At 35.3% G+C, this 24,738-nt stretch overlaps 9 protein-coding genes across 9 annotated transcripts; 3 read left to right on the forward strand and 6 right to left on the reverse strand.

Moving 5' to 3' along the window:
* Window positions 1-905: 905 nt before the first annotated feature.
* Window positions 906-2,421, forward strand: Tsp_02225 (serine/threonine-protein kinase 16). Its single transcript, XM_003377942.1, has 6 exons — window positions 906-1,006; window positions 1,078-1,345; window positions 1,460-1,602; window positions 1,680-1,896; window positions 1,970-2,094; window positions 2,322-2,421. The coding sequence occupies exons 1-6, from the start codon at window positions 906-908 to the stop codon at window positions 2,419-2,421; spliced, it is 954 nt and encodes a 317-aa protein (XP_003377990.1).
* A 484-nt stretch (window positions 2,422-2,905) lies between these two features.
* Tsp_02224 (cell growth-regulating nucleolar protein) lies at window positions 2,906-3,784 on the reverse strand. Its single transcript, XM_003377943.1, has one exon. It carries the CDS (start codon window positions 3,782-3,784, stop codon window positions 2,906-2,908), a length of 879 nt encoding a protein of 292 aa, XP_003377991.1.
* Window positions 3,785-5,808: 2,024 nt separating this feature from the next.
* Window positions 5,809-7,361, reverse strand: Tsp_02223 (hypothetical protein). Its single transcript, XM_003377944.1, has 3 exons — window positions 6,968-7,361; window positions 6,076-6,497; window positions 5,809-5,937 (listed from the first exon to the last, which is right to left on the reverse strand). The coding sequence occupies exons 1-3, from the start codon at window positions 7,359-7,361 to the stop codon at window positions 5,809-5,811; spliced, it is 945 nt and encodes a 314-aa protein (XP_003377992.1).
* A 3,790-nt stretch (window positions 7,362-11,151) lies between these two features.
* Window positions 11,152-13,872, reverse strand: Tsp_02222 (retrovirus-related Pol polyprotein from transposon TNT 1-94). The gene is made up of 4 exons (XM_003377945.1): window positions 13,197-13,872; window positions 12,177-12,653; window positions 11,475-11,650; window positions 11,152-11,403 (listed from the first exon to the last, which is right to left on the reverse strand). The coding sequence occupies exons 1-4, from the start codon at window positions 13,870-13,872 to the stop codon at window positions 11,152-11,154; spliced, it is 1,581 nt and encodes a 526-aa protein (XP_003377993.1).
* Window positions 13,873-15,622: 1,750 nt separating this feature from the next.
* On the reverse strand, window positions 15,623-15,932 carry Tsp_02221 (hypothetical protein). The gene is made up of 2 exons (XM_003377946.1): window positions 15,861-15,932; window positions 15,623-15,688 (listed from the first exon to the last, which is right to left on the reverse strand). The coding sequence occupies exons 1-2, from the start codon at window positions 15,930-15,932 to the stop codon at window positions 15,623-15,625; spliced, it is 138 nt and encodes a 45-aa protein (XP_003377994.1).
* Window positions 15,933-17,697: 1,765 nt separating this feature from the next.
* Window positions 17,698-18,128, reverse strand: Tsp_02220 (hypothetical protein). The gene is made up of 2 exons (XM_003377947.1): window positions 18,012-18,128; window positions 17,698-17,988 (listed from the first exon to the last, which is right to left on the reverse strand). The coding sequence occupies exons 1-2, from the start codon at window positions 18,126-18,128 to the stop codon at window positions 17,698-17,700; spliced, it is 408 nt and encodes a 135-aa protein (XP_003377995.1).
* A 48-nt stretch (window positions 18,129-18,176) lies between these two features.
* Tsp_02219 (hypothetical protein) lies at window positions 18,177-18,682 on the forward strand. The gene is made up of 3 exons (XM_003377948.1): window positions 18,177-18,237; window positions 18,266-18,476; window positions 18,541-18,682. The coding sequence occupies exons 1-3, from the start codon at window positions 18,177-18,179 to the stop codon at window positions 18,680-18,682; spliced, it is 414 nt and encodes a 137-aa protein (XP_003377996.1).
* A 506-nt stretch (window positions 18,683-19,188) lies between these two features.
* On the reverse strand, window positions 19,189-19,637 carry Tsp_02218 (conserved hypothetical protein). The gene is made up of 2 exons (XM_003377949.1): window positions 19,460-19,637; window positions 19,189-19,424 (listed from the first exon to the last, which is right to left on the reverse strand). The coding sequence occupies exons 1-2, from the start codon at window positions 19,635-19,637 to the stop codon at window positions 19,189-19,191; spliced, it is 414 nt and encodes a 137-aa protein (XP_003377997.1).
* A 777-nt stretch (window positions 19,638-20,414) lies between these two features.
* Tsp_02217 (hypothetical protein) lies at window positions 20,415-24,698 on the forward strand. Its single transcript, XM_003377950.1, has 11 exons — window positions 20,415-20,730; window positions 20,968-21,224; window positions 21,484-21,678; window positions 21,840-21,944; window positions 22,070-22,198; window positions 22,314-22,463; window positions 22,527-22,714; window positions 22,808-22,862; window positions 22,920-23,029; window positions 23,109-23,225; window positions 24,431-24,698. The coding sequence occupies exons 1-11, from the start codon at window positions 20,415-20,417 to the stop codon at window positions 24,696-24,698; spliced, it is 1,890 nt and encodes a 629-aa protein (XP_003377998.1).
* Window positions 24,699-24,738: the final 40 nt, after the last annotated feature.

Below are 24,738 nucleotides of genomic sequence, written 5' to 3' on the forward strand. Positions count from 1 at the left end.
ACCGATTTCATCACGATTGATTCAAATTCTTTTTATTCGTTAAATTTTTTTTGTTAACAAAAATAGTTGAAAGTTGAATTTTTTCAATTTTTCTTTCAACTCTTCAAGTGGGCAAGTTTTTCAACTTTTCAAACTTTACAAATTGAATTCTTTTCTAACTATAATTATCAGTTCACAAATTGCCCCTCAAGAAAAATAAATTTATGCACCATTGAATGTTTATCAAGCACATGAGCATATAATAAATACATTTAATTTTTATTTTTATAATATGATAACAAACTGTTCGATGGGGTTTGGTTAAATTTAAATATTGTAAATTGTTGTGCACAGTTAGTTATTGGCTGTGTTTGATGTTTCAAATATGGATGATTGATTATTCTTCATATGTGATCAATCACATAGTAGCTGAATAAAAGTTATGCATTATTTGATATTGTCAAACAAGTTTATTTGTATATTTAGTAGAAATTCTGTTTGAACAATCTTAAACTCTATTATATAATTTCCTTCAATTTGAATAATATTTCTTTATTTATTGCAACTGCAAAAATAGCGCAGAAATGCAGTTTTCACAGTGTGTTGACAGTTGTTTATTTTTTTGTTGCATGCTGACAGCAGAAAATGAGACTTGATTGTTGTTTTTTTGAGCTAACTATAGTATACTTTTTGTGCATCCTGCCAGATCAATTGGCACGTATTACAAACTTCTGTTTGGTTGCAATTTTGTACTTTATGTGCTCTGATTGTATTGATGTATGATTTAAATTTGACAAAATTTATCGTTATAATAATTTTGTTAGTTTGGAGATTTCTTTTAAAATATGTATATAATAAATTGTAGCAAAGAAGAAAAGTACAACAACAGCAACAACGATAGAGCAGTGGGAAGGAAATAGGTGAGAATGAATTGCGTTTGGCTGGACATGTTTCGATGCATGAACAATGCTGAATTGGTCACTTTCAACGAACGTGTATTTCGAATTCGAAAACGACTCGGCGAAGGGTAACAAAAATTCATATGCATGCAATATTTTATTTATTTATTTATTTGTTTGTTTGTTTGTTTTGTTGTAGAGCTTTCAGTTTTGTTTACTTGGTGCAGGAGAGGAGTACGGGAAAGTTGTACGCGATGAAGAGGATTCTTTGTCACGATGCTGTTGAACAGCGGAACGTGGAAAACGAGGTGAAACTTTACGAATTGTTCGACCGTTGTCCGAACGTGATCTCTTGTGAAGATTTTGCCATCGGTCCGGCCGCAGCATACGAAGCGGCAATTCGGGGCCAAGGTGAATTGCAGTGTGATAAGATGGTCGAAATCAACATCCTTCTACCATATTATAAGGTAGAAATTTTTTTTTTAATGAAAACCAACCACGCCCCACATTATAATAATTTGATGGAATAAAAAAAGATTTCATCTATTTGGTTTGTTAATATTGAATTCCAAATGTTGTAGAGGGGTACGATTCAAGATGAATTGGATTGGCGTAAAATATCCGGAGATTTTATGGCCGAAACTCGACTCCTCAGTTTGTTCAACGACATATGCAACGGCTTGAACGCGTTGCACAGCTTGAAACCGCAACCCTACGCGCACAGGTTTTGCAGTTTTTATATCATCAATTTAATAATTATATATATGAATACGAATTACTCAAAAAAATATTTTATTAAAGAGATCTCAGACCGGCAAATGTTCTTTTGAATGATGACGATTCGGCAGTATTGATGGATTTGGGTTCGGCCAGGTTGGCCGAGTTCACTGTAGTCAACGAATGCCGGGCACGTCAGCTTCAGGACTACGCCGCGGAGCATTGTTCAATGTTTTACCGAGCCCCTGAATTGTTCGCGCCCAATGTCGGCGACAAGCTCGACGAAAGATCCGACATTTGGGTATGTTTTTTTTCATATTTCAAATTATGATTATTTTTCATAATAATAATAATAATAATTTTCTCATCTCCAGTCACTGGGATGTTTGTTGTACGCGTTGTGTTTTTGGGAATCGCCTTTCGAGTACACGTTCGACAAAGGCGACAGCCTGATGTTAGCCGTACTGTCCGCCAATTATCGCATTCCGCCTAAATCACCGTAACTAGCTTTGTTTTCTATTCAATGAACTCAACTGATCAATTAATTTTAATATCAAGTTTTACACTTTTATTGGTATACAACTTGTTTGTTTGTATTTAATTTATTTTATATTATGCTTTTTGTGTTATCAAACTGACAAATAATTAATTATTCAAAGAAAAGAAAAACAATTAATCAATTATTGATTGAAAGTTAATTTAATTTAATTTTATTTCTTCTTGAAGCTATTCGAAAACTGTTCACGATTTGTTAAAGTTCATGCTTGAGCCGGATATCAATCGTCGCCCTCGACTGTCAGCTGTTATGGAACGATTGAAAAGTTGATGATCACCCATTTTTACCACCATACCAAGTAAAGCAGTGATTTTTTACTTTTATTATGCCTTGCAAAAAAAACTTTTCCTGATGTCTTCTGATTAAGGAAATGGAATTCATTTTTACTTTGATTATCATTTTCCATTGATAAATAATAAATAAATGAAACATAAAAACATCTCGAAAATAATTCCGCTTGATATATAAAATAATAAAATTTACACAATGAAGAGGAAAATTCGTTTCAAATAAAAGTAATTGCTCGAATAACTTTTTTTTTAAATTGAACATGCAATGTAGAAATTTGTTTGCAAAAAGAAGAAAGATTTAAGTTTTAAATTATAAAACAAAAATTGAAAAAATATATAGAGTATTGTATTATTTTTTAAAAAATGAAACAAATGAAAATTACTCTCGTGATAATTTTTATTCATCTTCGGTATCATTTCTCTGAATGAATGAACAAATTTCAAATAAAGAAGCAACAACATCATCACTCAACAAATTTGACAACTTTACCGTCGACCATAAATTTTGAACTTTTCGTAATAGTCTTTGCGATGAACCGTATCAACTGTTCTTCGGTATATTTACCCAAATAACGATCAGACAAAGCCAAAAGTGCAGCTTTGTACAATTTTTTCAACTTCATCTCCTTGTTCAACTGTCCCATCAAAATTTTCTTTATCACTGACTTGCACTTCGGCTTTCCCACGATCGTATCCCACTCTTCTTGTTCGCCGTTGTTCAATTTTTGCACTTTATTCGCCCCATCATTATCATCAATCTCAATATCAAGATGATGATCTTCTGATTTTCTTTTGTGATTTGATGAATCGGCAATTATTTCATTCTTCTTATTAATATTCTTCGATTGTTCATCAAATTTAGAACCATTGCTTTCAGTAATATTTGTGCAATTCTGTCCATTGTCTGCAGACGACAGTTGAGTATCAGAGATCGCTTTCCAAGCATCTTTGATCAATTTGACATCTCGTACGCGCAACGAATTCTTGATGAAATTTTCAAATTTCACCTGCTTCCTTGGGATGTTATTGTAACTTTTCAAAGTTTCAAGCAACTGACGAAGTTTGAAATTTGACGACTTCACAGAATCAATGGCGCATTGGACGTTTTCAATCCAGCTCTGCTGTTTCAGTTCACCTTTGGTTTCTTTGTTCTCAATTGTGCCTCCGGAATATTTGGCCTCTTCCGAGATGCACTTCTTGTGCGTATTGTATTCTTCGCCTTGGAAATCCCGCCCGCAGTCCATGCAAGAAACCACATAGCTGCGACGGCAGCGCATCCGGTGCCTCACTACTTGCACCTTTTTCACCGATTCACCGCAACCATTGCACGTGAAAAATACCATTTCAAATCTACAATCACATATAATCCCAGAAAAATCACTTTTAAACCAATTGTCGATTCAATTTCTACACAATTTAAGCGATCAAATTTTCATAAATTTCAAACAAACTGTGCAAAAAAACAATTTAATTTTGAATTAAAACATTCAAAAAATACAAACATTAAAAATTACTTCCTATTACAAATAATCTGTCGTAGCAATAAACATTGAAATGGAATACAAACATATTCAACGTGTTGGAATACAACTACTGCGCAATAACATCACTGCGGTTGTAATTTATCATTTAAAATACATATTCGCAGAAAAAAACACTGAAAATGACAATCAGTAAAAACTGGCAACTTCTCATTGGATTAAAACTTGAACAACAACAACTAACAATGATAAATGGACTGCGAGAAATTTTTTGAATGCTCAAGCGTTGAATTTCATGGTTTATTTTAAAAATGATTAAATTCAAATAAAAGAATAAAATTTCAACACAATAATCAAATTTATGCCAAAAGAAATACCACAAATTAGATACATATCGCAATATTAAACAAATGTCCATTACAGTAAATAATGATTTTCATGTACAAACTATAGTACTGTAACAGTGAGAGAACGTACTTTTCTTTTCAGAATTTATTAAATAAAAATTTTCAACTGATGAAAATCAAATTAAAAAACCTAAAATATGGAGAATATAATAATACTTTGCCTATATATTATATAAATAACGTTCTGTCAGTTAAATAAAGTATACAGTTCGGACTGAACTGAACCAAAATTCATTTCTGCATTTTACAAGATAATTCTCATTAGCACTTGTCTCTCATCTTTATCCTTGCTAAACGATTCAGTTTGGTCCAGTTCGGGAAAACCAGTAAAATAACGGCATGAACGTTAAATGAAATAGCGCGTTCAAAGGCCAGTAAGAAAACGCGGTGAAAATTTGGTCTGAACTGGATACTTGATCATCCCTCAAAAACCATAGCACATACTGTAATAAATTTCATTTTGCAAACTTCAAGTTGAAATGAAAGACTTTTTTAAATAAAGTGCTTTGCCTGCTTAGAGTTTTATTTAATTCGATTATATTTGAAAAGAAAATTATCATTTCAAAAAATGCTAAATTTATTATTACTAAAAATCTCCGTGAATCAGCAGAGATCAAAGATAACAAGTGGAACCGCGGCCTATATTAACATTCACTCAGCCCTCAACATTCACAGATTTCAAAACCTCCAAAACGATAGATTTTATTTTTAGACCCTAGTGTGTATGTATGCTGTGGCTTTGCAGGTTCAATGCAAAGTTGTTTCCGCTTATGAGATTTCACACCATAACAGTAGTGACAATGACTTAACCAAACTGAGAGACTAAATAACCGCTACTAATGCTAAGATGAAAAAGATAAAAACATTCGGGTAAAGAGAAAAGAGACGCTGCGAACGGGAGGTTTGTTTACGTCAAAGATATCCCGCGACATTGCTACATTTCTATCTTGACCTACATTGCGCAACTAGTCCAGAAACGTCTCTAAGTGCAGAATGCAAAATGCTTTCAGCTAGCAACATGCAGCGTAAAAATAATGCAAAATCTGAGTAAATGCGTAATGCATGAAGTAAATACTATAGTCACAATGTTTTTTAAAAAAATGCGCCGGACAGTCCATTTACTTCTGGCAATGATTTTGACTATTATACACTCAATAAAACAAATAAAAAATATGGGATAAATATTTAGCATGCGAATCAGTAGATGGTCTGTAATATTATTCCTTTCAGCTTTCAGGCAATTGCATAGGATTATATAGCATCGACGACTGTATGAGCAGAAGAGGTAAGTATTTGCAGAAATTCGACATTTGCTGAACGCCTTACCGGTAAAAAAATTAAAAAAATTTTTTTCAAAGCCTTTTCAGAAGCTTTCTCTTTAAAAGTGATTAAATTGTAGCAATAATTTGCAATTTAATTTGGCTGCTTATAATTTTTTGAATTTTTTTGAACACAATCGACGCTGCTTATTATTAAAATTTAATCATTTGATGAAAAAGCAAAACAAAGCCTGTTCATTTCCATTTCTTTCCAAATAATTTCTAAATTTGTAATGCCAAAATAGTTAGAAGCGGTTAGAAAACAGTTTCTCCATAACAAATAGCTATTCTATAATGTTCATATGTAAAGATAATTAAACATAAACTGTAATTTTTAAGAAAAAAAAACTTTTGGTAAGTAATATTGCTTATGGTGTAGATTTTTTATGGTAGTAAAGAAAGTTTGAGATGATGGACGCTTTCACACATTTGCCGATTGCCATTGAGAATGAATATAAGTAAGTTGAGCAAGCTTTTCATCGAATCGAGCATCTTCAGTTTCCAACAAATGATCGCATAAGTTTTGCAAAACAACGTGAATCATTTGGAAGCGTTCCTCGTCTGTTCGTGGTGTGGTCGATGGTTCCACTTTTTCTTTATTTGCTTGTTTATCATTTACAACGGATACTGATTTATCAGTCGCAATTTCAGCTGTTGCTGAGCGATTATCTTGATCAGAAAATGGACCAACATTGCGATTTGAAATCGATTCTAAAGTCTGACTGTTGGCAAAGACAGTTGAAGGCAACGGTGGACTGAAACTCCAAGGCGTGTTTGCAAGATTTTGTCTTCTGTGACGCCTACATTTTTCAGCAAATTTTTTATAAGCCTCTGCCGACACAGAATGACCTGAATGTTCATCATGCAAAGTAGCTATGCGTAAAGCATGCTCGTCCCAACTGTAAGTGAGTCGCAACATTGCCTTGCAGCCGGAAGATAAATAATATTTCTTTCGGTTTTGAGGACGATCTAAAAAGAAAACTCATTTCATAAGCCTTAACATTTGCATGGCTGTCACTTGGATTTTTCTAGTTATATTGTATTCCCTGTTATTATTTGGAAGTGCTGTTATAAATTTTTACATTTTTGTGCCAAACGTTTTACGAAGCTCTGTCACTTATAGCTTGAAGTGTTATTTGTTTACTAGATCAACTCTAATTTAACAAATTATTGTTCCTTGTTTTGCTTTGTTCTATCTCTCACTTCTCTTCGTATGTATGGAAAATTATACTGCATTTAATAAAACCAGAGTGAATATTAAATAATGTTCTGTTTTTAAAATATTCTTTGATAATAAAAGTAAGAAATCAATAATTTACCTCCAAAACGTGGTTCACCGTAGTGCACGCATTGGTAGATGATGTACCGGTATCTGCAAACTGGATCAATGCCGGTGTCTACTGAGCGTAAAGTTTCTGAGCCGACTACTCGTAAAGGGTGAAAATACTTGGATTTCCAAGCATTAAATGCTCGTTCAAATTCTAAGAAAGATTTGAAACGACGACCAACTTGGATATCTGAAATTTGCGTCGCTGACAAGCGACTTGCTTCATGTTGTCTATTTGATGGGCGTAGACTTTCCACAACGTCCATGTTGGCTACTTGGGATGATGAAACTGATCTTTCTTCAGAAACTGAACATGACTGCATTGTTAACTGGCCGCACCAGATGTTTTCTGATGTAAAACGTTTTTCATCTTGCGCTCTATCCATTTATCAGTATTCGACACTGTAAAACTAAAATATTTCATTCATTTATTAATTAATTGGTAAATTAAAACGCTATTGAAATTGTGCAAGTGAAAATGAAATTCATGCAAAAACAAAATGAATATACACGTAAATAACCATGATCATATTATTCTGCTATAATATATTCAGAATGAACGCTAAAAGTCAAATGAAATTAAGCAGCGGAAAATCTGAATACGAGTCAAGGTTTTATAACAGACTGGCAGAGTAAATGGTTAAATTTTACGGTATAAAAGTTTAAATTATTATTTGACGAAATGAATATGAAGAAGAAGAATGCAAAATAAGATGGAAAAAAGATTGAATAATAGAAGGCAAATTGTCTGAACACAAGTAGGAGAATCACAACCGAAATGGCCGTCTGCTGAAACACTGACTGACGACTCGCTGGTTAAATGAATAAGAGTAACTAGTCATGCTCATGCTGCAACAACCGTGTTTTTAGCCCAGCTCGACAGCTTTCAGATGTGGATAGACCTGAATGGAAAGCGTCAAACAAGCAAAAATAATGTGCTGTGCCGTGTCAACATTTGACTGACCAGCTGCAGTAGGGTTGTTGCTGTTAGCTAGCTGTGTGAGCTTTCTTATTTGTCAGCAGAATTCAAGGTCATTTGAGATGAGACATTTGAGCCAATGAGATACTCCAGCCAACTGCATGCATTGGATTCAAACGGCGCTAGCTGCTAATTTACCCTTTGGCTTGTATTGTATGCATCAAGCAAGGCTAGAAAACGGCCAAAGTTGATTGCTTTTGCTATACGCAGCTCGTGAAAAGCTGAACGTCTAAAAGCGCATCATCGTTTGCTGCCGCTGACCTACGTCATAAGCCAGCATTTTTTAATCCATGCACAGCCTGAGTCCACATTCTCTCATTCACTCATCTTCACCTACGTTACATGACAATTCAGACCGTCTGTAATTCATTCATTCATTCATTTTACCAAACTATCTGTCTATCTTTCTATCTATATGCCTATCTATTTATTTATCTAACTATCAACATACACATATATTTTAACAATATTTTATGATTTTTACTCAAAACTTTTCCCGTTTTTTCCTTTTGTGCGTTATTTAAAATTTCATATATGGCAAAATATCTATTGTTGTAGATATGGTGGAACTCAGATTATCCAAACACTCCGTTTTTTGAGGTCCTTCGGATAATCAGACGTTTTCAATTTTTCAAAATGTATGTACGTAACTGAAGCGTCTATAGCTGTTATTCTCAATTAGACGCGGAAGAGTAGACATTTTGTTTATTATGCGACTTTATTTGCCCTTTACTCGCTTAAATTGCATGAACATTTATTAACGCAGCACTCTCACTGTCAGCAGACAACTTTTTGCCGTAAATTTCAAACTCGCGTATGCCATGCCGCTTTTAAAGTTTCTTAGCTAACCTGAACTACCTAAAAATGATCAATACCTAGCATAGTACTGAAAATTAGAGTTTTTTCTTGCAAAATGGTACCACTTATTGGTTGATTAAGTGCACGTTTCTGGAGGAACCACGAGTACATTGCTGAACCAAGCGCGTTACTGATGCTTTTTTTATCGATTTTTGTGAAGAACTGCTACTCAAAGTATTCATGTGCGACACAAAGTCAGTTAGCTGACGTAGAATGCGATAGATGTGCGCAACTGTGGACAGACCCACACCAAAACTCAGCGATTTTCCTGAGCGACTAGCCCCTCTCCACTAGTCTACAATACTTCTAGCTTTTGCTCTAAACTCAAAACCTTTTTGTTTATAGTAGTAGACATACCAGACAAAAAAATTAGTCAACAAAAAACGTTACAGTATTAGTGAAATGAAGGTTGTCTAACCAAAAAAGTGTTCAGATAATTGAGTAACGGATAATCAGAGTTTCTCTGTATTATTAAATCAACACAAAATATTTTTTTAAATATAATGAGCTATATTATTTCAGCTTTTATTACTTTATGATTTTTTCTTTGAGATGATGATATGCTTTTTTGTTTATAACTGCTGAGTTTAATGAATAGCAATATTGTAATTTCAGTTATCATTTTTGTAAAACTCCTACGTGCAAAAGTTAAATTTACATCAGGAAAGGAGAGCACTGCCACTCTAGGAAAATGCTACTATTTACATATTATTTGTTATGGATTTTTACTTCTTAGTTATCAACATTTTTAAAAATAATTTCTTTTATTTTTTAATATTTTACTGTACCACCATGATGTTATATATCTTCTGAACTTTTAGTGCACCATGAACACAATAGTAGTTAGTAAAACAGTGATTAATAGTTTTCATTATTCAACAACAGTTCTAGTAAAGATTAGCCAATAACAACAATAATAACCACAATGAACAACACTTATCAGTGAACAGTATTAAGAAAGGCAGAATGATAAAAAATCAAAAGTAGGAAACATCACAGTATAATACAAACCGCCCGCTTACAACACCGTATAAAATCAGCTCAAATAATGGAACAATCCATCTCAATTTGGGTTTTAAAGTATTGTTTAAAGTTTATAAAGCTTGTTTTGCTTTAAGTTCTTTCTCATTAATTAAACAAAGAAAATAATTTTAGTCATTCGCCTAATCACTGATCAAAGCTGAATAACTAATAAAATACTATGAGTCATTCGCCAATTAACATTCAAACGATGCATAGATTATCAGTGAACAGCCAATCAAAGAAAGGAGGTCAAATGTTGGACAAACGGCGAGTACCCCAGATGCAACTTTAAAAGCAAAAATGTACTGGTAAATAAATATTTATAATTCAAAATAGATTTGTCTTCATTTTTCGCATATTTTACATATATATCATATTTTTTTATAAGTATATAATTTTCAACTCTATCACATTGTTAGCGTAATTTGCGTTGCATTATGAAATCTTTTTCCAACCCTCTTAAGATGGGTATATTTCTGGTAGATATTTTTTATCATTGATTTTCTAATAAAATATTTCAATCAACATTAATTATTCACATATTTTTTTTTCATTTAATTTTTTGTGGCCCACTGAAAACAGTAAAATTTAAATGATTAGAATTATAATTCTCTGTTTTTTATTATACAAGAAAAAGTTGCTACAATTTTGTTTAAAATAACACTCACAGTCAAATATGATAGTAAAAATTTTGATTTCAAAAAGGCAATGAGAAACAAATCTGAAATTTGATGAGGTACGTTGGCATAAATGATGGCGGAATTTTGGAATTAAGTGAAACTGTTTATTCATGTTCATTTTTCTAAAAAATTGCTTCAAAACAATATTTATGCAAAAGTCAAACAAGACATATATATATATTGTTGGGACTGTTAGCTTCGACGACGAAAGGGTTGCAGCTTAATGGATCAAACACACAGAATCACAAGCACAAGCGAACGTCAGTAGAACACACACGGAGAGCACACAAAAAAACTATGAAAATGATACAGCATATGGAGGTACAGTATATTAAGAATTAGTTATATGGGGATGACGGCGTGATTTTCAACATTCCCACTTCACGCTGCCATCCCAATTAGCTTCACACGAGCAGCCAGACGACTCGCTGTAGGGCCTTTGTAAACATGTCGGCTGCATTGTCTGCACTTGGTATCTGCCGCATTTCTATTTCACCTTCTTGTATTTTTTCTTTGACAAAATGGTGCCTTATATCAATGTGACTTGTCCTTGCTGACGATGATTGACCGGTGCTGATGCTAACGGCTGCACTATTGCCGCATAGCAGAGTAGGCTTGCTAGTCTCTTTTTTCAACTCAATGAGCGATGAGCGTAGGCCATGCGGTTTCTTGTGCAGCGTGGCTTAGGGCCATGTATTCAGCTTCTGTTGTTGATAACGCTACCGTCCGCTGCTTCTTTGATGACCATGCTATCACTGCACTAGAGTGACACACAACGCATCCAGAGATGGATCGACGATCATCTCTGTCATTGGCCCAGTCGGCATCGGAATACACGGTGAGTGCGTTCTCAGTCCGCTTGTACACTACTTTCCCACTCTTTGTGTACTTCAAGTATCAAAAGATGCGCTTAACGGCAGTCAAATGTGCCTTTCCAGGGTTATCAAAAAACGACTGACAATCCCCACTGCCTGGCAAATGTCTGGATCACAACTTTGACTCAAATAAACCAGGCATCTGACGGCTTCTCTGTATGGTACAGTGTGCATCCGCTTTGTTTCACCATCACTCCTCAGCATCATGGCATTCGATAGAACCTGGTTAGGGTCCAACGGTGCTTCTGCAGTCGGACATTCTGAATCAGTGCAGCATTTCCTTGATGTACTGCTCCTGGTCAATTGGCAGTGTGCTATTTTCAACGTCTTGCACGATTGTGATTCCTAGGCACCAATGGGCTTTACCAAGATCTTTCATTTTGAAACGCTCACACAACACCGTCTTCAATTCATTTTTTGATCATTCGTTGTTTGAGAGTATGAGCAATTGAGTATGAGAGTACGGTGAGGAAATTGTTGTTTTTCCAAAGGAAGTAGATACAGAGCTTGTTCTTCAACCTGTTCAGCCTGAAACTCTGAAGGGTGTCATCCAGCATTCCGTACCATGCACGACTCGCTTGCTTCAGACCGTAGATGGATTTTCGTAGCCGGCAGTACTTGTTGCTTTCATCAGCAACACCAATCGGTAGTTCCATGTATATTTCTTAATTAAGGCTCAGATTCAGGAAGGCAGTCACAACGTCCATTTGTTCTACTTCGAAATTGTACTTCGCTGCCAATGACAGAAGATAGCGCAGCGAAGAATGGCCTAGTGTCGGGGCGAACGTGTCTTCATAGTCAATTCCTTGCAGTTGTGAGTATATTTTGGCCACAAGTCGCGCTTTTCGTTTCTCAATCGTCCCATCTTCTTTATACTTCGTTTTGAAGACCCATTTATTTTTGATGGCTTCTTGTGTGGAGGCAAGACGGCAGGTTCCCATGATTGGTTTTCGCAATGGGATGCCAATTCTTCGTTGATCGCCTTCAGCCACTCCATGGCATCCGGACGATTCACAGCCTCTTCATAGCTGATGGGATCGCTTTGCTCACGCACTTGGGCCTGAAAAAGAAGAAAATCCGAGTTAAATATGTTTCGATTAGGAATACGGTTTCGTAATGGTCTCCTTAGTTCTTCTGGCGACGACTTCGCTGACGGTTGTGGAATTTGTACAATGGACTCATCACTATCGGTGTCCACTTTAGGTGTCTCAGTCAAACCACCGTCTCGAGGAGTCCATACAATTACTGGCTCTTCTCCAACGTCTGGATTTGGAAGAGGATTTGTCGATCCTTCCTTTGACGCCTGGGTGCCAGGGAACCGTGATTCCAAGAACTTCACGTCTCTCGTGACGTACATCTTTTTCGTTTTACATTACGGTATCGTTTGCTGGTTTCACAGTAATCAACGAAGATCCGTTTTTTGGATTTCAGATCCCACTTCTTTTGTTGTCCTGAGGGTACGTGGACCATTGCCAAACAGCCAAAGACTTTTAAGTGCGCCAAGTTTGGCTTACGTCCAGACCAAGCCTCTTCTGGAGTCATCTTTCACAGAGCCTTTGTGGGGCATCTGTTTCGCAGGTAGTTGGCTGTGCCCACAGCTTTCGCACACAAATCTGGGTTCAAGTTGACATCTATCAACATCGTTCTGGTCTTTTCCACAAGCGTTCGGTTCATCCTTTCTGCAACGCCATTTTGTTGAGGCGTTTCAGGAATCGTCCGTTCGTGACGAATGCCTTTTCTGGCCAGAAATTCTGCGAACATGCTGTTCATGTATTCGCGCCCATTATCGGTTCGCAGGCACTTCACCTTTTTCGAAACCGTTCGAAGTTTGCCTTTCCACCAATGCGATGAAGTCTTTGAACTTCGGCAGGGCTTCATTCTTGTGCTTCAGGAAGTACACAAAGGATTTCCGTGAGAAATCATCGATGAATGAAAGGAAGTATCGAGCACCACCAACGAACGCTACTTGCAAGGGTCCACATATGCCTGAGTGTACCAGCTCAAGAACGTCTTTTGATCTCTTTGTGGCCAATTTCGAAAAGGACGAACGACACTTTTTGCCTTTCAGACAAGTGACACAATCCGTTTTTGTGATTGCATCAGATGGAATGCCAGTTGCTTGCCCATCTTGCAAGAGCTTCATTGATCTACGACTTAAATGCCCTAGTCGACGGTGCCACAGGTCGGGGATATCCTGCATAGCCATAGCCCAATGGTCACACCGATTTAGCTGATACAGTCCATTATATTGCATCGCAGTACCGAGAATATGTTGTCTCAGGACTTTAACACCTATGTCGACTATTCGGCAACCGTATTCGTCGAAGATCAACGTTTTCTTTTGTGCGGCTATTCGACTTACCGACAGGAGATTCAGGGCCAGTTCCGGAGCATGTCGAACGTCGTGGGCCACCATCGTCTTCTCAGTAGCAAGGGGAATTTTCACAACGCCGCATTCCCTTAGTCGATATATTTCTTCCATTGGCAATGGCCACTGTGTGTGCAGTACGACCGTTGTACTCTTCCATCCAATCGTCGCGATGAGTCAGATGCGTTGTGGCGCCGGAATCTAAGAACCAATCTTTGTCGCCATTAGTTGCCTTTTGAATCAGGAGACAGCTTGCAGCAAAATTTGTGTTTGCTGCTAAGTGCTTTTCTGATTTCTTCTGATTTCTCATAGACCGGCGATCGCTTATCACAAAGGGACATTTTGCAAGGATGTGTCCCGTTTGCTTGCATTTAAAACATCTTCGATTGTAACGTTCCTTGGCCTTCTCTTTAGCATTCTGGCTCACAAAAGCACAGCTCTCATCCTTGGACAATGGTGAAGCAAGTTGTTGAACGTTATTTGCAGTAACAAGCTCTTGATGAATTTCATCGTAATTTTCTGATTCGATCCTTGGATGCCAAGTATCAGAGGTTAGAATTCGGTCGGCAATCCACCAAGGATTATGCCACCAACCGTTTCATCGTCCAGAGATTTTCCAATCGCCTCTAGCTGATCCGCGATACCAGTAATACGGTCGATATAAGCTGCCACCGATCCGCATTCTTCGAATCAGGTCTTCAACAGTGACGAGTAGAGGCCAGTACGACGCACCAAACCGTTGTTTTAATAGGCGCACGCTTGCTTGGCCGTTACCGCCTTGCGGACATCACCACTAGCACAGAGCTTGATTGACAAATTTATCTTTGCCAATGCTCGCTGGTCCAGCTCATGATCGGCATTTTCATTTTTTACACAGTGCCATAAGCCAGCATCCACTAAGTAATTCTTCATGGCGAACTTCCACTCAGAACAATTTGTACCATCCAAATGTTTCGACTCTGGCAGGCCACCAACTGCAGAAGCCAGGACCGTAGGCTTCCTCGAGGCAAGCTGTGCTTGCCGGGCCTGGACTTTCTCGATCAACTGGCTAACAACTTGATCCAATAGACGCAGAGGAAGCGTGCTGGGCCCATAACCATTCGACGACAAAAAGGTTGCATCAAACACACAGAATCACAAGCACAAGCTAACGTCAGTAGAACACACAGAGAGCACACAAAAAAACTATGAAAACTATACAGTATATGGGGGTACAGTATATTAATAATTAGGTATATGGGGATGACGGCGTAATTTCCAACATATATATATATAATTCATAAACTTTAATTTAATAATGTTATAGTATGTTATGTTATAATTGATAAATTTTAACTTGTCTGTCAGTAATTCCCCAGGATGCTTCATCGGTAATAGGTCAGAAATTTTTTCTTATCTAGAAATAAAAATGACTATGTAATTTTGTGAACAGATGTGAATTCTGTTGAAGTTCACGGTTTTACGTGAAATAGCGCAAAGATTTCCTTCTTTTTCCATATTCTTTCATTCTTTTTCCATATCCTCATTGTACATAATTTAGATAAGAATAAGGGATTTATTCAAACCAGTCTTATTTCAAATCCAAAGAAGTGAACAAATCTATTTTATATGACGTGCAAATTAAAGCACTTTTACATCCTTTATGACAGTTTTCATAGCATCCATATTGTTACTTTTAATGTTTTTGAAATTTATTAAAATTAGCTATTTATATAGCAATTTATGCACCTTTCTTATTCATAGAGATATTCTTTATGAGCTCCACATTTTTTTCAGTTTTCATTTGATAATGTTTAGTATAATCAACATTTTTGAAAATCATTATTTCATTATTATTACTGCATTTGTAAAAAGTGTCAAATTTTCACAAATACTTGCCACCTCTATACTTACACCCCGTCGCCGATGCCTTATAATCCCACGCAATTGTCTGAAATCTACAAGGGATATCATGAATCGTCTACTGATTTTCATGTTAAATATTTATTCCATATTTAGTTTTCTATTCGTTTGATTGAATGTATGACAGTCAAAATCATTGCCAGAAGTAAATGGACTGTCCAGCGCATTTTTTTAAAAAGCATTGTGACTATAGTATTTACTTCATACATTACGCATTTACTCAAATTTCGCGTTATTTTTACGCTGCATGCTGCTAGCATGAAAGCGGACATTCTGCACTTTCAGACATATCTGAACTAGTTGAGCAATGTATGTCAAACGCTGAAATCGCGGGATATCTTCTGACGTAAACAAAACTCCCGTTCGCAGCGTCTCCTTTCCCTTCACCCTACTGTTTTCATCTTTCTCATCTTAGCATTAGGGGTTATTTAGCCTCATAGTTTGATTAAGTCATTGTCAGTACAGTTATAGTGTGGAACCTCATAAGCGGAATCAACTTTGCACTGAACCTGCATAGCCACAGCATACATACACCCTAGGGTCTAAAAATAAACTTTATCTTTTTGGCGGTTTTGAAATCTGTGAATGTTGAGGGGCAGTTGTATATAAATCATAATTACCTTCTGTTCATTCGTTTTCTTGAGAAAAGAATTGGGGACTGACATATGAAGATGAAAATTTGCTTTAGAAATATTGAAAACGGAGCCACCCATGAGAAACAGGATTAATCCTATTGGAGAGATTTAAAATTTTCGTCTGATTTAATAAGAAATGCTACTGCTTTATTACACATTGCAGAAAACATTAACAAATTGAAATGAAAAACAACTAGGAAGAGATTATAATTTTGGTGATTTGGTCTACTTCGTGCCAAATTTTCACTGCCCTATTTTAGTGGTCGTTCAACGCGCTATTTTACTGGACGTTCGTTCCGTTGTTTTATTGGTTAATTGAAACAAACTCAAGATAAGCATTAAATAATCAAAAATTAAATAGTTTTGAAATGTAATTATTTGACGAACCTTAATTAAAATCAACTAATTTTTTGAATGAAATCTGAATAAAATGGCGTTTTTTATACTGTATTAATTTAATGAAAAATTCACTTCTGGTACAAGAATATCTGTTTCTATATTTCATTGCAATTTTGTGAATTTTTAAATATATCTAGAGTTTTAGGTTTATTTCCTATGTGTGTGAAAAGCCATTTGACAAAATATTTGTTTTTGGACAATACATTATTTCCCAACCTTTCATACTCAAATGTGGACTCTAAATTTCAACAGAAAAAGTCACTTTGCTCAAATTTTGTTGTTAGTTGAAGTTTTAACAACTGTATTGTCATTCACTAAAACTAAAAAATATAAATACATTTAAAAAGTATATCATTTTTAAAAACACAGCGACTAAAAATCTTTTATTTTTTCATAAAACTAACCACTGATAAGAAACCAGTATTTGACAAATATAATGCATAAGAGCGACAACGAATGAAATTTAGATGTGTGCATCAGAGCAGCAACTAATGAAATTTGCTGCAAAATAGTAGGCGGAGTTCATTTGGGAAAATCAGGTCTATCCCATCATGATCGATGAAAAAGATTACATTGAAACCTACCGGGTAAATGAGCACCTGTTATATAATACGGATAAAAAGGTGGTTTTGGAAATGCAAAGTACAAAAGTCAACCATCATGGCCATCTACGACAAAGAAGTAGAAGCCTCTGCCGAGTCATCTACGGTTTCCAGGTCAGTTTCCAGATTTTATATGTGTGAGGGTCACAATGTACTACAATCAGGTAAAACGCTTCTCCAGACTTTCCTAGCTGACTGATGCATACTGAACCGCAGAAGTGCCAGAATGCCCATTTTCAACAACAGGCTGATGTAAACTTCTGTTGTGTATGTGTAACAAAATTTATTTAAAATATTTATAAAAATGTTTACATACTTTATTAATAATATTAATCATTGTGATGATGGACCAGCCTTTGACGGCTCGATCTTGGGTTTCTTGTTGATGAAACTATCAGGCTTTAACTATCTCTCTTCTGATTTCTCTGATGTAGGATTGCATGATAACAAGATATCATTTCAAGAACACCTCGTCTTGATTTGGAACTCTGCTCATAATCAGTATCCTGTTCTACGAATTGGTCCATGATTTGTGCACTATTAGTGATAATGTTCTTGAGGAATTCTGTTGTTAGAGTTCTCACACGTATATCCTTTTTCAAATCAATGACTGTTGCTTCATTATCAGTGCATAGCTGTGCCAGTTGTTTCAGGTCAGCATTGCTAAGGTTCTCGTCATGTGATTCCAATAACTGCTAATCAACTTCCTTATCACCACTATTTCCACTTCATGGGCCAGTTCACTGATGTCTTTCACTACTGATTTCCTTTCGAGTTCATCCAAGATGCTACATGCTTCTTGCCTACCAGCCTCCAGACTCTGTCCATACATCGTTAGCTATTTATAGCATCCATAATGTTGTAATTCTTTCAAAATTGCATGACGGATTGTTGGCCTACACTTTCCGCTTTCTGTAAAAGGGTCTTAAATGTGCGGCGTGGTTCGTAAGCCTTAAAATTCAATATCAGTATCTGGTCCATTAGCTGCAGCAATGAAGTGTTATAGAGTAGAGGGTAAACTACTTCAACAGGAATGCAGGTTTGCAGTAACTCAAGATTTTCTGGGTGGCCAGGAGCATTATCGAGCAACAACAATGCTTTTGGTTCCATGCTTTTCTCCTCACAATAGCGCTTTACAGACTGACAAAAATATTTGGATATCTTACCCATGGTATATATTGTAATAAAGTTCATATTTGTTTGTTGTTGTAAAATGGAAATTTATATATTATATATTTACTTAGTTCTGAAGCGCTTATATCGAATGACAAAAAAGGTTTCTGTGCAAAACAGTCTGTTGAACAGCGTAGACTTGAAGAAATAAAATGCAAAAGCAAACTTACAAGAATAAAATTGAGTAATAACATAACCTTTTGTTATCAGTAGAATGTAAAGCGCAGAAGCTTTTTAATAGCAGCATTTTCAGTCTAAAAACAAATACACTCTACTACGCATTATAACCAAAAGCTTTCTCTTTAAAAATGATAAATGCTTCTTTATGTTCATATAAGGTAATTTAATAATAATACACCCCATATTTGGAAAATCGTTGATAAACAACAATCCTCCAATCAATAATTAAAACAAAGAACAAATCAAATGGCACAAGTTATTCGCCCAATTACTTATCATAATGATTAGCTAATAAAGCAGCAGAAGTCTTTAGCCAATTACCAATCATTCGCGGGCAACCTATCACAAAAAGGAAGAGGAGTTGGGAAAAATGGGCATTCGATAAATGAAGTTTCAAGTGAATGTGCTTTAGAAAATTGTGCAGCGGACATGGACCGAGCTAATGAAATTTTTCCTGCAGAAAATGAAGAGGAAGAAAACTAAAGCTTCCATATGAAGAATTGGACATGAAGATCGGAGACGGAGTACGGTAGTGGTTGTTAACATGAGCGGTTGACGAGTTGCCAGAAAAGTGTGTTCGTTGTTACATCGTCGTCGGTCCTTGCTTCTGATTGTTTAATAAAGTATATACTCATTGTTTGTCCCGCCGGGTAGAGCTCGCGGCGGACTGAGTCGCTAAGAAGATAGCGAGCGGCCATGCCGTGGTCAGAAGGCGGAACCCTGCTGAGGCAGAGGAAGTCTTCCAGCCTCTCCAGCCATTCGACGGAATCCATCTCTGGACTAAAAGCAGGGGCGGGCGTTAGTAGTCACCTCGGTACGCCGATGGCATCATTTCCCGGACAGGCCCCCATTGTAACGGGCTGCTGCCTCGAGCAGGCTCGTCCGCTTCTTCCACCAGATTATTGGCGCGTCCATCGCTATTTGGCGACGGGCCGGTATTGATCGGCGCATTTCCTTTCCTTTCTGTCTCGCGCTTTCCTGATGGCATTGCGACAATAAAACAACAAACAATGAGTATATACTTTATTAAACAATCAGAAACAAGGATCGACGACGATGTAACAACGTACACACTTTTCTGGGAACTTGCCAACCGCTCCTGTCAACAACCACTACCGTACTCCGACTCCGATCTTCATGTCTAATTCTTCATACGGTAGCTTTAGTTTTCTTCCTCTTCATTTTCTTCAGGAAAAATTTCATTAGCTCGATCTATGTCCGCTGCACCGATAAAAAAGAAATTTTGCCTTTGAAAAGTGTGTTTTGCTGAGTGAAACTGTCTTATCTGTTGTAACTTCTCAAAGGTCAAAGAGCTAGAACCAGTGCGAACGGTATGGTACAAAATGCGCTTCAGCAATGGCCAGTAATTAAGCGTTAAACAATGGGCACCTTGCAAAACAATTGAATTCACATTCATGCAACGCAGTATTTATGTTTAATATTTGGCCAGATTTTATTGCATACATAGGGACTTTATTTAATGTTCAAATTGAAAATACGCAAAGCAGTTTTGTCTACTATCCTGAATTTTATTAACTTCCATCTACCGTATGAAACGTGATGTTGCACTTGATGAACTGTGCTGTATTGTATGCTATATAATAAAGAATAATAAAATAAAATACAAGTATAATGTAATTTAATATATTATTATGTATATTTTAATACATTATACTATCACTTAAATTTTTATCTTACTGTACATTATTCAAACTTGCTGTAGTGACGGTTGTAGAAGTGTTAGGGAACTTGCAATTATGACATAATGGAAGCTGACATTTACGAGCTTATTAGCAATGCCTTAAATGAGCAATCATGTCATGTTAGTGTTCCTTTACAAAATTCATGTGGTATTGATCGCATTGTATGGTCTGTATGGAGTTATATTATGGGTCCAGAATTGAAATTTGTATGGGAATTCGTTTCCAGTGAAGCAGATTTATTACCGCATACTTCTGAAGATAATCATTCTGAAGAACAGATAGATAGCAATATTAAGACTGATGAAAATCAAGAAAAATCGTCTGATGGCCTTGTTGGGAATTACAGAGAACCGTCTGTCGATGATGTACAAGCGAATCGTAAGTTGTCGTTAAATTTCTTCCCGAAGTATGTAATAAATTTACTGCAGTGGTAATTAATTTTTACTTAGGCGTAACAATTTCAATAATATAATTATGGTATTTTAGAATTATATTTTTAATAAAATTACACATTTCAGGCATTAAATTCCTCAAGTAAAATGTTATTAAAATTATTCCGATTTTGTCGATGATTTTGAAATTTTATATTTATATTAGAATTGGAACTTTTTTTAGCGGGTCAGAAACCTAAACAAGGTGACAGTGCATGTGAAACATCAGCTGCTGAGGAAAGCATGCAGTCAGCTGATAAATTTTCTTCTGCTTGTTGTTTGGATATTGCAAATATTCAACTGGATAAACAAGTGCCAGATTCAGCAGAGCACCATCAAGATGTACCATTTTTTGATATGGATGATGATCGATATGTAGCAATGCATACATTGAGCAGTGAAATTTATTCTGCGCATATAATTGAAAGTGTGGAATTGAAAGTAATACTTAATGTTACTTTATAGTTCGTTTAATTTGTTTTTTGCTAACTGTTATTATTTTATTTTGTTCAAAATTGTAATAGATTTTGCATTTATTTTATTTTATTTTATTTTATTGTTTCTAGTTAGTATTTAATGCAATAACAGTTGAACAAACAATTTTCAAATTTGATTCAAGTGAATTTTGAAGCCAATTGACAAATTTGCAAATTGCATTTTATGTGTTGAGTTGAAATTAATTTCTGATTTTGAATTTCAGATTTTGAGGCTTGCAGAACGTAAAATGGGCGTAGCGTCGTATATTTTCGCGGCAAGATATCATGACCAACGAGCAGTACATTCTATTGCACTTGTGATGAATGAGAACCGACTTGGATGGTTTTTCAAAATTCAACCTTTATTTCAATTGTTCTTCAATGATTTTGTTGTAAAGTTGAAAGCATCAATTTTAATGGTATTGCAAAATGGAAAACAAAAGAAATTTTCCAATTTGATCAAAATCTTTCAAATTAAAAATTAATTCAACTTGTTCCATTTAGGATATATGGATGGTGGATAGAAATAAAAATTTCGAATGCAGTTGAAATATTTTTGCTTATTTGTTTAATTATTTAGGAATCTCGAGAAGAACTATTGACCAGAATGACCAGTGAATTTGTTCAAATACTGAGAGTTGTCAGTGAATTGGAACGGTATTCACTTGATGCAGTGCCATTTAATGTATGCATTTCAACTGCTTTATTATGCATATTATTTTTTAAACTGTTTGTAATGGAATTTCTAAATGATTATGCAATTTCTCATTTAGACATTGAGAAAATTTTTTTTTTGAATATTTTTTTCAGATAAGCGATACTCATTTTGCCGAGGTTAAAGTGCAAGAGAACAAATTTCTTTATCGTTGCATAACAACACATTTGCGTTGTCAAGGGTATACGATCGTCGTTGGCAAATCAACTAAATCGATTAACAAAGTAATGATGCATTGTCTCTTTTGAAGGATATCATTAGTGTTGAAGAATTTGGGCAGCTAATTGTCGTTTAATGAGGATTTTATTTTTGCAATTTTCATAAGGAATAATATTTCAGATGATAAAAACTTTGGCCTTTGTTACTTATCGAGATCGATGGTGCATGTCTAAAGTGTTACCAACAAACGTGGATGAAGCAAATGAAACCGAATTAATTTCTTCTCGTCAATTTTATTCTCCATATTTAGTTCTCCAAGGGTGCTGCAGAGTAATATTTTTTTGTAAAGGCAGTGTAATTAATTTATGAAATGTTAGCGTTTATTTTTTGCAGTTAAATTTGTCAACTATACTTAGTCAAGCTTATTATTGCAATTGGCCTTTTTGCGTCATTGATGTAGATGCACAGACGGTTTGTAGTTCGCTTCCTTGGGAAAAGCATCAAGAAATTCGTCAACAAGTGCGTCGTAGAGATTTGCAAAAGATTTTTTTGCCCGATTCTCCAATTGCCTCTGTAAAGATGTAAATATTTAAAAAATAAAAAAAATTTACCTTTTGTAATAATAAATTTTTATTTAATTTGAGCATGATATGATGAACTTTTTTTTCCTTTAGTAATTTTAAAGAACATGACGCTGGGGATAATTTGGTGTCTCCATTTTTGAAGCAAGTATGAAATATTTTCTTTTTTCTGTTTTCCATTTTTGTTGTAATAATCGAATTTCAGCTGGATTATTTGCCGTATGAAAGTGCTGTTCGGGAGGGATTTACTCTGCAATTTTTGCGATCATTAGCACTGAGAGCTTTGGCATTGGATATATATGCTGAATCTGAGAGGTTTGCATTAATTTTTTTTTAATTAAATTAGTAATTAGAATTCACGTTTTTTACACGAGTGAATTTTTGTTTATTTTAGCAATGCGGGCAAGGAGCGTTCAAATATTTGCATCAAAACTTTGCGTAAAGCTTTGGATTTAACTGTTACTGGTGATTATTTGACTGTACTGGCGATCGCTGACCAAATGAGACCGACGTTTGCTGAATTTCTTCTGAAACAAGAAAAATAATTTATTATTTGATTTGTCTTATGAATTGATTTCTAATTTGTTGAAAAAAGTATATATCAAAAAATAGCTTTGCTATAAATTTAATTACTTCAAAATGGCCCAGTTACAAATTGGTGAGAAATTGTTGAAATTTTTGAAATTCTAGTAAATCAAAATGTTAGTTGGTTTGCCAGTTCACTTTTAATATGACAAAATTGTCAGTTAAAATTAATCAAAAATAGCATATATGGAAGAATTCTTTCGTAAATGTGAATCATAAATATATTTTGACGAAAACTGCTATTGTAAAATTCAAATTCATTATAATCCAAAATTATGTTTTAAAATGCAAAACTTAGAAGCCTGCCAAAAATTTGTAACTGTATTTCGATTATACTTCCAACAGTAGAAGTAAAATGTACATACACCCTGCTTTTCAATTAATAAATGCGTTAGTTTTTAATTTTAAACATTGTTTGTTAAGCAGTGAATATGAATAATATACTGTTTGCTTTTAGTTTATATGAGATTACAAGTATAACAAAAATGCTACATTCGACTTGTTTTTAATTCTTCATAAAGAAGAGGGAGGAACATTTGGCGCACTATGTTATTTTCAGAGATGGAAACAAACAGCTCATAATTTTTATAAATTGTTGAATGTTATTATATATATAATTATTATATAATGCTATTATTATGTTATTATATAATGTATTATATAATGCTATATATTATATATATTATATATGAATAATAATAATATATTATATATATAATGCTTCTCATTACTTTGGCTTTTTGTATGTGAAGACGAGAAAGAGTTTTACTTTTTGCTTTTAATTTCTCATCTCATCTGATCAAAAATTTTTATACTGCTTGAGAATAATTTGACTAATGAATTTTGAATACGACTTTTTTTGAAATAAAGTTATCTATCATCCAGAAAGGAAAAGTGTAAAAGTGACTGACTACAAACGAAAATTATCTTTTATAAATAAATTGCTGTTATCATATAGCATTCACACCTAACCATCATTTTCAGTGCGGTTAAAGTTTTGCTTGTAGTATATATTACACGCATTTTTGTTTAAAACTGTTTAACTTTAATGTGTATAATGATGATAATAGGGCTTTGATGATATACGTAATTCTAGGCGATATTTTAAATTTATCACAACTTATTTTTTAGTGCAATAGCTAAAGCAAGTGTAACGAGCCGCTCTCTCGGGCGGGCTCGTTCGTCATCCCAACCGGACTACTATCACGTCATCGCTAGGCGACGACGCGCCGGTGTCGACCGGCGGGTATGTCCGCGCGGTCATATCCTCCGTATGGCTACCGCTGGCTCTGCTGCCCCTTTCCCCAGTTCGCGCTTTGCCGGTAACATTCTCGCATCCACAAGACAGATCAAGAGTACAATATTTATTAACAAATACGAACAAGGACCGCCGCCGTAAATCTCAAGAACCAACAACCGATCGATGCCAACAGCCGTAC

The sequence above is a fragment of the Trichinella spiralis genome (assembly GCF_000181795.1).
Source record: "Trichinella spiralis strain ISS 195 chromosome Unknown Scfld4, whole genome shotgun sequence".
NCBI classification, from domain to species: domain Eukaryota; kingdom Metazoa; phylum Nematoda; class Enoplea; order Trichinellida; family Trichinellidae; genus Trichinella; species Trichinella spiralis.

Coding starts and splice junctions, on each gene's coding strand:
- Tsp_02225 (XM_003377942.1), top strand. CDS start 906: ATGAATTGCGTTTGGCTGGACATGTTTCGATGCATGAACAATGCTGAA. Junction 1,603..1,679: donor CCGCAACCCTACGCGCACAG/GTTTTGCAGTTT, acceptor ATTTTATTAAAG/AGATCTCAGACCGGCAAATG. Junction 2,095..2,321: donor CGCATTCCGCCTAAATCACC/GTAACTAGCTTT, acceptor TTCTTCTTGAAG/CTATTCGAAAACTGTTCACG.
- Tsp_02224 (XM_003377943.1), bottom strand. CDS start 3,784: ATGGTATTTTTCACGTGCAATGGTTGCGGTGAATCGGTGAAAAAGGTG.
- Tsp_02223 (XM_003377944.1), bottom strand. CDS start 7,361: ATGGATAGAGCGCAAGATGAAAAACGTTTTACATCAGAAAACATCTGG. Junction 6,498..6,967: donor CGGTGAACCACGTTTTGGAG/GTAAATTATTGA, acceptor ATGAACATTCAG/GTCATTCTGTGTCGGCAGAG. Junction 5,938..6,075: donor CTCAATGGCAATCGGCAAAT/GTGTGAAAGCGT, acceptor TGAACATTATAG/AATAGCTATTTGTTATGGAG.
- Tsp_02222 (XM_003377945.1), bottom strand. CDS start 13,872: ATGGAAGAAATATATCGACTAAGGGAATGCGGCGTTGTGAAAATTCCC. Junction 12,654..13,196: donor TTCGAACGGTTTCGAAAAAG/GTGAAGTGCCTG, acceptor TTCCAAATCCAG/ACGTTGGAGAAGAGCCAGTA. Junction 11,404..11,474: donor TTTGCCAGGCAGTGGGGATT/GTCAGTCGTTTT, acceptor TGATACTTGAAG/TACACAAAGAGTGGGAAAGT.
- Tsp_02221 (XM_003377946.1), bottom strand. CDS start 15,932: ATGTCCGCTTTCATGCTAGCAGCATGCAGCGTAAAAATAACGCGAAAT. Junction 15,689..15,860: donor GTAAATGCGTAATGTATGAA/GTAAATACTATA, acceptor TGTAGATTTCAG/ACAATTGCGTGGGATTATAA.
- Tsp_02220 (XM_003377947.1), bottom strand. CDS start 18,128: ATGTATGGACAGAGTCTGGAGGCTGGTAGGCAAGAAGCATGTAGCATC.
- Tsp_02219 (XM_003377948.1), top strand. CDS start 18,177: ATGACGGATTGTTGGCCTACACTTTCCGCTTTCTGTAAAAGGGTCTTA. Junction 18,238..18,265: donor GGTCTTAAATGTGCGGCGTG/GTTCGTAAGCCT, acceptor ATTCAATATCAG/TATCTGGTCCATTAGCTGCA. Junction 18,477..18,540: donor TCTTACCCATGGTATATATT/GTAATAAAGTTC, acceptor ATATTTACTTAG/TTCTGAAGCGCTTATATCGA.
- Tsp_02218 (XM_003377949.1), bottom strand. CDS start 19,637: ATGCCATCAGGAAAGCGCGAGACAGAAAGGAAAGGAAATGCGCCGATC. Junction 19,425..19,459: donor GATGCCATCGGCGTACCGAG/GTGACTACTAAC, acceptor CTTTTAGTCCAG/AGATGGATTCCGTCGAATGG.
- Tsp_02217 (XM_003377950.1), top strand. CDS start 20,415: ATGGAAGCTGACATTTACGAGCTTATTAGCAATGCCTTAAATGAGCAA. Junction 22,464..22,526: donor TTCTCCAAGGGTGCTGCAGA/GTAATATTTTTT, acceptor TATTTTTTGCAG/TTAAATTTGTCAACTATACT. Junction 23,030..23,108: donor ATATATGCTGAATCTGAGAG/GTTTGCATTAAT, acceptor TGTTTATTTTAG/CAATGCGGGCAAGGAGCGTT.